Source organism: Tiliqua scincoides, chromosome 1 (genome assembly GCF_035046505.1).
Source record: "Tiliqua scincoides isolate rTilSci1 chromosome 1, rTilSci1.hap2, whole genome shotgun sequence".
In the NCBI taxonomy this organism is placed as follows: domain Eukaryota; kingdom Metazoa; phylum Chordata; class Lepidosauria; order Squamata; family Scincidae; genus Tiliqua; species Tiliqua scincoides.
In genome coordinates, this window is record NC_089821.1 from 48,477,315 (window position 1) to 48,490,611 (window position 13,297).

A 13,297-nucleotide genomic window follows, 5' to 3' on the forward strand; every position below is an offset into this window, starting at 1 on the left:
ATATTATGTGTTGTTTTATGTCTTTTATGGACAATTTTCTATATGACACAGGAAAAGTTTTGGTCTATTTTAACATTATTTTAATACTTAATATTTTAAAATTTAAATATTGGAAACAGTCCTGATTCTACCAGTTTGAAAGAGGCTCACATTGTATTTTCTGAGCCATCTGGGTAGTATACTAACACTGTGTTCTCCAGATTTTTCCTTTATAGCCAAAAGATGAATACAATATTAAAAACACTTGGGCAGAGCTATTGTGGATAAGCAAAATTAAAGAACAATATATTGCTCAGTTGGGTACTCTTATATGATCATGATTTAATTAACTTATTTGTAATTAATGCAGGGTACTCTGTCACCAAAATCGCAGGTACAAATCTGCTGCATCTTATTTTTCAGATACAGATGAGTGCTTGCTCAACAATGGAGGTTGCCAGCATGTCTGTGTCAACACAGTGGGGAGCTATGAGTGTCGTTGCAATGATGGATTCTTCCTCAGTGACAACCAACACACCTGCATTCACCGCTCGGAAGGTATAGACCCTCTTTTCTCACCACGCAGACAGAATGTACTCCAAGAACTCTGAATCAATCTCTGGGTTGGTTACTATGTAGTGGGGGTGCTGCTGTAAGTTGGAGGTGCTTCTGCAAGTCATTCTTATAAATAAATTTTCATGAGTTGCATTGTAACATGAAACAGATTTATATGTGGGTCTATCACATTGTATTAGATGCACTTGAGTACTTTCAGAATCCAGACAATAGATCTAGCCACTGTAACTTCTGGTTTAAATGTGGCATTCTATATGTAAAAATAACATACCTTCCAAATTTGCTTTTGTGGTGTTCCTTGCATTCAGCTTTATCTTTGAATCAGGTCTCTGATGCCCCCATGTGCAGCATGAGCATGGAAGGGATTAGGCTGTAGCAAACATGCACACAAGTGCCATCAACCTGATTTCAACATGATACTGAGTGCAAGGAACACTACATGGGTAAGGATTTTGTTTTCATGCACACAGCATCATATTTGCATTTTAAGACACAAGCATGCAAGCCTATAGATCCTAGCTTTGATATGATGTTTCTCATAGAAGTGGTTTCTGGAGCACATCTATGAACAATGGTTGTAACATGGCAAAGGGTCAGTAAATAACTGCCTAAAGTAATTTTAGTGGTTTCATTTATAGATTCGCACCTTTTATACTCTGTTTTTCTGTTCTCTAAGTACTCTCAAAGTGGTTTTCATTATAAAACAGTGTAGCACAGTTTATAGAATTGAGGAATGCCATTTGTTGTTTGGGAAAGGAATCAAGAATTAGATGCTAATATTATAATGCTCCTGTACAAATCTGTGATGGAGCTGCATTTGGGACAGTGTACAGTTCTGGGTACCACACTTCAAGGATGATATTGTAGAGCTGGAAAAGATGCAAAAAGGGGGCAACCAAAATGATCAGAGTGCTGGAGCACCTCCCTTATGAGGAAAGGCTTCATTTGGAGGCTTTTTAGTGTGGGGGAAAAAAGGCAATTGAGAGGAAGGACATGACTGAGACATAAAATTATGCAGGTGTGAATAAAATGCATCTCTCTGTCTCTCTCTCTCTCTCATAAAACCAGAGGTCAGCCATTGAAGATGATTAGCAGGAGATTTAGTACAGAAAAAAGCAAGTGGCACTTCATATCTCATCATTAGTGTGTACAATTTGTTGGTGCAAGATGAGGTGATAATCACTAGGTTGTTTGGCTTTGAAAGGGCATTGAACAAATCCATGGACTATTGCTCTGTCAGTGGTGACTTGTCATGGTGGCCATGTGCTACTTCCAGGTTTAGTGGCATTATGCCTCTGAATACAGTTGTAGGGAAGAAATAGTATAAGAGAAGTATGCCTTTCTGTTCTCCTTGTGGGCCATTACGGGAAACAGGATGCTGGACTAGATGGGCCTTTCACCTGATCAGCAGGGCTTTTTCTTATGTATTTTGCAGCTGATTTGCGCACTTGGTCCTTTTGGAGCTCTTTGCACTGTATTTGGATTTTTGCTGTCTGAATAATTTGGTGTCTTCCACAAACCTGTCTGGTTTACTGTTCACCACAGAGTCATTTATGGATACCTTTTAATAACACTGGTCCCTGTAATGCATCTAATTGGTGGAACTCACTGCCATTCTACCTTCTGCTTCCTGTTCTGTAACTAGTTACCGATGTGTATCAGTAATCACTGATCTTATCCTTATTCAGGAACTTTTGGAGAGGGACTTTGTCAAGTGGAAAGATAATTGGTTGTGTAATTCTAACACGCACATACACCCTGATCTTCCTCATTCCTGGTTCCTCCAAAAACCATAGTTAGGGTCAGAGAAACCATGGAAGTGGTGTGGGAGGCAACATGACTTAGGAGAGGGGAATCCAGAAGAACTGTCTGCTCTTGTCTAGATTTTTGTTGACTACTTTCTCAAAGTATTCTAAAGAGTTGATTAGGCTATCTTTAATGCTAAGAAGTTTGCAACCAGTACGGTTTAACAGCATGAAGGTAGGAAATGGGATTTTGGAGCTTTCTTTCCTTGTTACAAGGCATTTAAAGGTGGACCCTGGTATCAGTGGTGAGTCAAATCACTGGATGCCAAATCAGTGAATAACAAAACATGACCTGTAATCCCAATGGGAGCTCAGTTTACCATGGTTTAAAATCATTAGTGGATGGGTTATAGCCATCTTATCATACAAAACTGGTAAACAGGAATGAGCAGTGTCTGAGATGATGTTGCCATGCCCTTGCATCTTTTTGAAGCAAGGTATGGCTAGGGCCTCCCTGTACAGGCATGTAGCTGTTGATGGCCCAGTGACTGTTAGAATCTGTGTTTCACACACACAAATGTAAACCCTACTGGTCATGCGTTGCCTTTTCATAGTGCTTTTCTCTTTTTTTCCCTTACAACGAAAAATCACCAAAGCGATGAAATTTGAAACAAGCTTCTATTGCCTGTCTCCATGAAGCTATCATAAGTGACTAATATACTTAAGATTTTTTCCCTAGTTTTCAAGTGGTGTAGTAACTCCTCCACACAGATATGAAACCGGATGTTTGATTAGAGGCTACAGTGAATGAAAGTTTTAATGGAGACTCTGGGGCAGTAACTTGAAAGTGGTAGTTGAAGTCAGGGAGTTTCCACTGAGGTTGTGGTTAGTCAGTGGGGGTTGACTGAGTTTATCACAGCAAAAATATTTATAGGTTTGCAAAGCTGGTTGGCATAAATATAGTATGAACCCATGTTTGAAGCTCCAAATTGTTTATTTTAAAAAGAAACCAAAAAAGAAAACCAAACTGAGGGACCAGTCTTCATTTATATCCTGTGAACTTCAGCTTAAGGGTGTTGTGGTGTTCCTGTTTGTTGTTGATAACACCCACAGACATCTAAATGAGTAATATCTAATATTAAAGAGCAGAATAGTCAGTAACCTCAATCGACAGAAGTCCTGAATGTGAAATTGCTAGGAAAGGATGGGAGGGAAAGTTCAGTGGCTTCAGATAGTCATGACTTCTGGACAACCAGCTTTGATTGGATTGGCTTTCTTCAAAGTTAAGCTATTATAAAATGGTTGAATAGATTCTTTTCTCCAGTCAAGCCCTACCTTATGCCCATGTTTCTTTATACTTCCTGAGTCTGAAAAGAGACTAGCATGATGCTTCTTCTGTCTTGCTTGATTGGTATGAACTGTCCAAGGGTTGGTGGATTTCTGATGGTGAAATTCTGATGCTCTTATCCTTTCCTAACCTTAGCACAGGAGAACTGAAGGAACTTTCATTCTGATTTTAACTCCAGCACAGTAAAAGCAAGTATCTTCTAGTTCACATGGTTGCCAAGCAGACGTGCTTTTGAAATGCTAAAGTCTCAGTCATCTGCTAATTGAAATTGAGTAGAAAGGGATAATCCAAGTTCTCTACCTTTCACAAATGATAGGCTAGCGAGCTTAGTCAGTCCTCCCAACCCTGAAACTGTTAAGGTGGGGAGTTGGTGTTCTGGAGAATAAAATTTGAAATTATAATTTTCAGCCATATAATCGAAGTCATCATTTTCAGTTTAAATTTGACTGAGCTTCGTTGCGCTCATGTATGTATGAAAACTACTCTCGGGGCAAGTCCTATACAACTTTCTGGTGCTGATATAGCCACAGTATTCCCAAAGTAAGGGAACAAATGGCTGCATTGACACTGGAAAGTTGATTAGGATTGGGGCCTCAGTATTTGAATGTACTTTTCTCCAGGTTCCTTATCTATGTGGACAAGCCTTTGATTTGGCAGGATTAAAAGTCACACCTGTTTTGTGATCATATTCTATGTAAACTTGACTTACTGTAGGATTAACTCAATATGTTAGTCTTCCTGTTATTATTTTTTTGCGTTGTGTCTTAAGATTTTGTACGAGCATCTTCAAATTGGTTCTATTTGAACTGAACAAAACCAACTTACAGTGGCATATTCTCCTATATTGTTGGTGTAGATACTGTGGGTCAACCTTTTAGTTAAATCAACACCTCTTCATATTCTGTTATTCATTATCTAAGGGCGCAATCCTAACCCCCTTATGTCAGTGCTTTCCAGCACTGGCATAGCAGTGCCAATGGGACATGTGCAGCTTCCTGCAGTTGGGTGGTACTCACAGGGGCCTCCTCAAAGTAAGGGAATGTTTGTTCCCTTACCTCAGAGCTGCACTGCCCTTATGTCAGTGCTGGAAAGTGCTGACATAAGGGGTTAGGATTGCGCCCTAAACTGTGCAAGTGTGTGCATGCTCAAAATGAAACCGCATTTATAGGTGTAGAAATATAGGAAAGATCATGCATTAATTTTGATCTTTTCTAGTTCTGGGCGTGGTACTCCATAACACATTAGAATAATGGTTTCTATAGGAACATGAACATAACCTCATCAGATTCATGAGTTTCAGGCAATTCACTTTAATACGACAGAAATTCAGATTATATGCAAGTTAGCTTAAAGGTTTTAACAAATGTGAAAGATTTTTAGGACTATATCCGTGGTTCCTAAACTTTTTTGACTGGCGGCTCCCTTGACCTACTGGGCCATTGGCTGTGACTGCCCATTAGGGCTACAATCCTATACATTGTATAGGGAAGTGGATTTTTTGCGAGGATTCCATGGCTTTCCTGGCTGGTTTCTGTGGCTCCCTGGGGAGCCACAGCTCTCAGTTTGGGAACCACTGGCCTACATAAATAACTTTTTATTTGGGTGGTTGAGTGGGTTTTACATTATTTTTGCTTCTCAAGGGCATTTAACTAATTAGATAAGACTAAAAGTGTTTTTATTAAAATGTGGATTTTTAAAATGCTTTTTTCCCTCTTGTTTTCTGTAAAGAAATTCATTTTCTCCATACACAGAACTGAGCAATTCCCATTGCAGCATCTGAAGTGTTTGTTTGAGTTAGTGAACTTTACCAAAGTACCTGTTTGACCAATATCTCCATTGGTTTCTGAATGTGTACAAAGGAGTTACATTGTTGGCAGAAGCTAAGCTGCTAATTCTGTTAATGTTTTTAAAACACTTTTTAGCTAACAGACAGATCATATGGCATGTTGAAGTTTCAAAATGCCACAGAGCACTTGAAGTTAATAAGGCTCATTTGTGGTCTATTGTTATGCAGAAGGTCTGACTGACAGAATAATGGTGATTGCCATCTTTCATGTGAAGGTCTTTGGGTTCTTTTGTGTCTTCTGGAGGCATCATTGTCTTGTTAGTCTTCTCACTGTGGGAAAGGAATCAGGAAGCCAGTAGAGCAGAATAATTGAAGCAGCATAGTTGCTACTTCTTTGTTGCTCAGAACCTTCTTCTTAGTGGAAGGCCACTAGAGCTAGAAACAGAAGTGTTAAAAAGACAGGAAACCTGATTAAAGTGTTAAATAACTTGCAAAGCCATGGCATCAAAATCCTAGTTGATTTCTTGATAGAATAATATGACTGGTTCATATTGCCATTCACAACATGCCATTCAGAGCGTGATACCATAGTCTTTCGGTATCAGGTTGCCAACAACTAAATATGACTGGTGAATATGATGGGGGTGAAATACAGAGGAGCAATTCTGTAGATAAATCTGTGAGGTTGTTTGACTGTCCAGTTAACAGTTGCGCTTTGTGGCATGATGGATACGGTGACTACAGCAATAGCTTGACTTTCATCCACTTGACTTCCATCGCTTTGCTCTTTCAACCATTTTCAAATTTCAGATTTTATCTACATGCTTTCCTTTTTCATCCAATTTTATCCAACCTTCCGTAATGTTCTTAGATGTTCTTATGTTTATTTTTTAATTTCTGTTTATTTAGGTTTTGAGTGCATTTGCATGTGTTATATAGTTAGTTGTTTATGTTTTTTGCCGCCCAAAATAAATCTGCAAGCTAAATAAGGCTAAGTTTTGACTTTCATCCATGTTTGACTTTCATCCATGCTCTCGTCACCAACCAGATCAAAGTGCAAGGTATACCTCTACTATACCCATGTGAATCACAGTTGTGCTGCTTGTGAAGTAAGGTCTCCTAGAAATGGTGTAGATTTTGATAGGTCTGCTAGTATATGCTCCTGCACATCCACCACAATTTAATCCTTTGTAGATCTTCCTCAGATTCTGCTTCAAGACATATTCAGGGGCAGCCTTACTGCAGAAGGGTGATAGTTACTATATTCACCCAACATAGTGCCTTTTCTAATTGCTGTTTGTGGATATTTCTTTTGCATCTTTTGTTTGATGCCCTTTTTGGGCAGAGAACCATTAATTTATTGTACTATATAAATTGCTTTATGAACACTTTTGTTGAAAAGAACTTGGATTATCTTATTTATTAATAAGAAATTGTATGAGCTGCATTGCAATACAAAAGCATCTTTGGATGCAGTTGGACCCATTACTTTACCAAAACCTTCCTATTGCATTGATGTCTTAGGTCCCAGTTTCAGTCCCTGGCATCTCCAGGTAGGGTAGAAAACTGTGTCCGAAATGAGCAATTCTTATACTAGGAATTGTTATTCTTGTACATGTTCTACTTGAGTGACTAGGGTTGACATTGTTATGCAATAATGGGGATGGGGCTGTAGCTCAATGATAGAGCACATGATTTGCCCGCAGAAGGTCTTGGATTCAACTCCCAGCATCTCAGGGTAGGCCTGGGAAAGACCCCTTGCCAGGAACCCTGCAGGGTTGCTGCCACTTAACTCAGATAGTGATGAGGTAAATGCAACTTTAGATATGATTTGGTATAAGGCAACATCGTGTATTCATATATTCATTTGAGGCACAAATTATTGCACAGGGTTGTTGAAAGGCTGAAAAGGAAGGGAAGGAACCTAAAAAGGTGGGGGAGGAGCTCTGAGTTCAGAGAACTGCTCTGAGTTCCTTGGAGGAAGGGTGTTATATAAATGTGATAAATAAATAAATATGTCCCCTATCATTTTTGAATGTCCCCACCATTTTAAAAACATGACTTTCCTGTTTTGTTTTTTAAGAAAAGCATTATTGAAAGCTCCGTCTGAGCTTATGTTGGAATTATATCCAAGCATATTTGGGAGGATAGTTGGATGGTATACTGTACTTGAATAAGTATAGGCCTGTTAAGCACACTGTATGAATTGACAAAGTGCTCTACAGTGTGTCCCAGGATCCTCTGTAAAGTGCAGAAATTCATTCATTCACAGGGTCCTTGAGAAGAAAGTTGACACAGAAAGTGTTCCCTGAACATAGAATGCTTAAGCACTGCTGGTTTAGACTCAAGGGGACGGAAATATTTTGTGTGTCTTGGCACAGACTTTCATTTTTAGAGAAGACCATGGGTTCTTAGATAAAAAGTGGAAGATCTGGCCCATGGAAAAGGCTGAGTATTTATTTGAAAACTGTCCATTTTGACTAGCTAGTGCCAGTTAATTAAAAAAAAAAAAAAGATGTGTCATTAAAGCAGGGGATTTGGATAGCTGTATATAGTTGCATATTAAGATAGCTCAAGCACTGAACTAAATAAGGATATTTCAGACTGTTACCTTGGGATTGATTCTTCATAGTCCAGTTGACTTCAGGTTTGGGCAACATGGTTTTTGCAGATAATCTCTGCTGCAACCAGCCAATGGAATACAAACATGCTCTAACAAACAACAAAATGTTTTTACGAGGCTTCCCAGTGGAACAAAAAAGGTCAGCTGATGTGAATTTATTAATCCCCATCAGAACAGATTTGTTTGTACTGAATTCTGCTCAACCAGTAAAACCCATTACATGGAATCTGGAAAGCCTTCAAGCTTTCCCATAGAAAGCCTTCAAGCACTTAGCACATTAAGTGGTGTCCTCCTATACTTTGCAGGGGAAGAGCACCTGTCCTTGTTTACCCTAGTACGGTGTCTTTTCCAGTGGCTTTTGCTGGCGTCTCTTCAGCACCTCTTTTTTGGATGTGAGCCCTCTGGGATCAGGGAAGCATGTCTTGATTTATTTTGCTATGTAAATCACTTTGTGAACTACTTTTTGTTGAAAAGTGGTATATAAATATTGTTAATAATTTTAATGGCACAATTGAGTATCAGAAACTGGAAAACTACGTACAATAGTTTGCAGTAAATTTAGTCTCTGTGTGTGTTTATTTGTTTTAAAGACAGACCATTTCCTGTAGCTCACAGTGCACCACAAATAACATGGTTCTTTTTCCTGGCTAGATTTTTTTTTTTTTGTAGTGGACTGTAGACTATTTTGCATACATGGGTTTAGACCTGAAGAGTATGCAGTCCAGTGACAGCTTCATTTTTCACTTGGGAGACATGTTTTCAGCATTTTCACTGTGTGTTTTGTGGTGAACACCTTCATATTGGAAGGCAAGATATTTGTCTGTGGAACCCTTTCCATTATCCATTTCCTTTAAAATAATATGACTTTGACATGTGATGGTCAAGCTGGAAACATACCTGCTATATAAATGTGGCCCTAAAAGGCACAATACATCAAGATGACTACTTTGATATTTTACATTTAAAACAATTTTTTTTTACAATTGTGTATTAAATTGTAGATAGTAGGGGGGCAGTGCTTGTGTGATTAAAAGATTAGGTAAGAAATGTATGCAGATGAAGATTTGATAACAAGAAAGCCATGTGATGTTGAGGATAGTGTTTTGGAATTGGGATAGGAAGGAGCTTTCAAATTCCTCTAGAGCAGTGGTTCTGAAACTTTTAGCACCGGGACCCACTTTTTAGAACGAGAATCTGTCAGGACCCACTGGAATTGATGTCATGACTGGAAGTGACATCATCAAGTAGGAAAATATTTAACAATGCTAGGCTGCAATCCTACTCACACTTACGTAGACTAAGTCCCATTTACTATCATTGGTAAAAGCCTGTACTTTTGTACAGGTATGTAACATTTCCCCAGATACAGTCACATGCCATGATAGCATCAAGTCTAATATATTAAAAATAAAATATTGAAATGAATGGGGACTCACCTGAAATTGGCTCACGACCCACCTAACAGGTCCCAACCCACATGAACCTAATAGGTTCTCAACCCAGTGTTGAGAAACACTGTTCTAGAGGTATGAAGCTCAGTTGATGATCTTGAGGAAGTAACTCTGTCTATCCTTATCTCACAGTGCTGTTGAGTGGATAAAATGGTGTTCACATCTCTGTGTTTGTGATTCTGTTCTCCATACAAATGTGTTAGATAAAAACATTACCCTCTGGAATAGAGAATAAATCTTGGGGAGTGATGCTGCAAATTAGTGTTTATTCCTGTTGATGTAGTGTTGAATTGTTTTGTTCAGATAAGGGAGATTGTTTGGTAACTACTTGAAGTTTATTTAAATAGTGGTGAAATCTGTATACAAAATGTGTCATCTGCATTTAAAAGCACAGAGAACCTTGTGTACATTTTTGTTTGGTCTTACAGAAGGCATGAGCTGCATGAATAAAGATCACGGCTGTGCCCATATCTGCAAAGAAGCGCCAAAAGGAGGAGTGGCCTGTGAATGCAGACCTGGATTTGAATTGGCCAGGAACCAGAGAGACTGTGTTTGTATGCAACATTCTACATGTACTAATGGTTTCTCAAATCGAGCAAGTAGAATTCTGGCATTCCTGTCATTGATGGCTAATGTTGGACTTCTTCAACAAGGATATTCTTCGTTAAAATTCACTTTGCAGTACAAGATCAAATCAAATTGGTGGATTTTTCAAAATATCGCTGTATAGAATCATCATTTGTCATCAGGGCTCAAAGACCTTTTTGAATAAATGTTATAATGAAATTACTATTAATTAGAGATCCTAGAAAAGCATAGAAAAGCCATGTTAGAGCCAGACTACAAGTTGCAATATGAAAGCAGGAGTCCACTTCTTGCTACTGATATTTAAATGGCTTCCCCACCTACAGGTAGAGAGAGAGATGGAGGAAAGCACCATCATGCTTCCTCAATCCCTTGTTTACTACTGCTTATTTCCTTAACAGCTAATTTTCCCTGCTCATCCTCCTCCAGACTCCTAGGAAAACTCCAGGGTACTTCCTCATGGTAATCATTCTGTATAGCTAGCACTGTGGCCTGTCTGCTGCAAAAAGTCTTGTAACACCTTAAATATAAACAAATTTAAGGTATTTCTGATGAAGTAGATGCCACCATAAATTTTCTAGTCTTTAAGGTAGTGCAAGACTTTGTCATTAATCACACGTTAACAATCTAGATTTTTGTAACTGAATCATAATCAGAGGTGGAACATACTTTTGCAGCTAAATATACATTTGTAAACTATCTGCATCCAACTTTTGATTCAGGCAATGTGTATTCAAGTGATTTTTCAAATCGGTTTGCCTATGCAGTTTAGCTAAGAAAACTTGCTGTCCTTAAATTAAATGTACTAAGAAATATTACCTGGAAAATTTCTTGTCTTTTACTGGCCATCAATCAAACTATTTAAATAAAAGCAATTAAAATGTAATGAATAATATAATTAAGTTAATTGCAGTAAATTAATCAAATTGTCAAATCAGTTAAAAGCAAGAATGCCAATCAACAAAAAACTTTAATCTATTTCCTGCCCCTGGTTATAATTAACTTTAGTTTAGTAACTGTGAAAGTACATACACTAGAGATAAAATTATTGCCAAAATTGCTCGTAATCCTGCCAAAAGTATGTGAGGCAAAAACGTAATGTTAATGTATAAGATAGAAACTGTTTGAGCTGTAAATTTTCATAGGTGGTGTAATGCTTCTAAAGCACAGTTCTCCTTGCAGTGACTTGCAACCATGGGAATGGTGGCTGTCAACATACATGTGAAGATGCTGATGGTGGGCCTATCTGTGGATGTCATCCAGAGTACACAGTGCATTCCAATGGAAGAACCTGCCTTGGTCCGTAAGCATTTGAAGTCTTCTTGGTTACAGATTGCTACATTTAATGCTGAGAGTTGTTTCTGCCCGAGTGACATAGGATTAATTTTACTGAAAAATGGATGGAGGGCCATATCTCAGCTTTCAAAGTGCAACACATATCTTGACATCTGGCCGGGCATCTCTGAATGTTTAGCTTTGGGACAAAATGGATCTGCTTATAAGAACAAAAAAGGGGTTGTATCCTAAGTATTTCTTTCACAGTTGGAAGGCATTTCTATTTTTCCGGGTGTGTGTGTGCAGTTTTTGCTAATTAACCCCTTCCCGTTGCAGTCCCCCAGTGTTACTCATCATCCTGTTCCAGAGAGTCACCAATTCCTCACAGAAGACTTTTTGAGAGCACAGGTGGCTGTAGAGGGAAAAGAAGAGCTGTGAAAATTTTGCATGCTTGCACATGTGCATGCACCCAAATGCCTTCCATTCCACACGTGGAAAATACCATATGAACTATGGTCAGAGAGGGTCAGAGTTCAGCTGCTTCCCAGATCCATCTCCATAATTTCCTACTCCTCCCACCTCCCTCCATCAGTCTGCACACTCACCTCACTCTTCATCATTTTGCTCCTCATCATGCATAGCTCTCAGCTCCACTGCCACCTTATGTAATGTTGTAGGCAGAGAGAGTGCTGGGAACAGAACCTCTTTGCTTCCAGCATTCTTTCTATCAGCTGCTTTCAACAAATGGCAGCAGAGCTACAAGCTGTGCAGGAGGAGGTGAGCCCATCTCTCTGAGCACCTGAGATGAGGATTGGTCAGCCAGTTGGCACTACTGGGCAAAAGGACAGATAGGTGCACTAGGTAGGCACTCTGACTGGCTTGCTGTCTTCTCCAGTTTGCGGCCTGAGGAGACAGGTTCAACTGGCCTCATGGTTGAGCTGACCCTGGGTATTTTAATACCACCGACTCCAATCCAAATAAGAACTTTGCAGGTCTTTACAAAAACATGTTTAAAGATAAGTTTATCTTTAATAAGTGTTAAATGTCCTTTGCCCAGGAAAGCATCATACACTACAGAAAAAATGATGAAAAACCCTCAAAGTTCCTGGTCACTTAGAGGTGCTGGGGACAGTTTTTTTCTACAAAAAAGCTGTGAAGAGGATGTTCCCACTACATGCAGGACTAACTGTCAGACTATTTTTTTCACTTTGTAAAGGGAGAGATGAGTCCACAACTGAGATCTCAGAAAATAATTCCACAGCAGGAGTGGATGTGGACAAGCGGGTGAAACGAAGACTGCTCATGGGTAAAGAGTGCTCAGTTCTGGTTGTTTAGCCTAATCTTGCTCTGTGAAATACCATTTTTCCAATGAAAGTGCTATGACTTACAGCAGTGATTCCCAACACTGGTACGTGTACCCCAGGGATACTTGCCAGGACCTTTAGGGATACTTGAAAAAGCACTGAATAATGGTGGGAAAAGGGGTGTGTTTTTTAATACCTTGTGAGGTTGGCAAGGCAGGAAGGAAGGCAGTTAGCTGGCTGCAAAGCCCCAGCAACTTCTAGTTTTTGGCCATCAATTTGTGTATTATCAGATATGGTTAAGTAGTTGAAAACAAAGTAACAGCAACTATATTAATTACAAATACTTTGCTAATGAAAGGGGTACAGTTTATGGAAATGGGCTACCAAGGGGTACACAAGTGGAAAAAATGTAGGAAACCACTGACTTAAGGATTAATGTCAGCTTCTCTTAACACTCTTACCCATTCCACTGAATGGAAGAGTAGAGCGTATTTGTGACTACTCTTGAGCCAGCTGGGGTAGTGCAAGGACATGTGCCAGCCTACTGGTGCTGGCTCCAGCCCTGGCACTGGCCTGAAGGGGTATGTTTGCACTGGTCTTGTGCGGGCCAGTACAGGAGATAGGA

General features: G+C 39.3%; 1 protein-coding gene across 1 annotated transcript in view; it reads left to right on the top strand.

Moving 5' to 3' along the window:
* The window catches only part of SCUBE2 (signal peptide, CUB domain and EGF like domain containing 2), a 61,655-nt gene that overhangs the window by 14,027 nt on the left and 34,331 nt on the right, over window positions 1-13,297 (top strand). Inside the window, exons 4-7 of the mRNA XM_066619274.1 lie at window positions 403-537; window positions 9,937-10,062; window positions 11,276-11,392; window positions 12,585-12,674. Of these exons, the coding sequence (XP_066475371.1) occupies window positions 403-537; window positions 9,937-10,062; window positions 11,276-11,392; window positions 12,585-12,674 (468 nt within the window). The remainder of the gene's footprint in view (window positions 1-402; window positions 538-9,936; window positions 10,063-11,275; window positions 11,393-12,584; window positions 12,675-13,297) is intronic.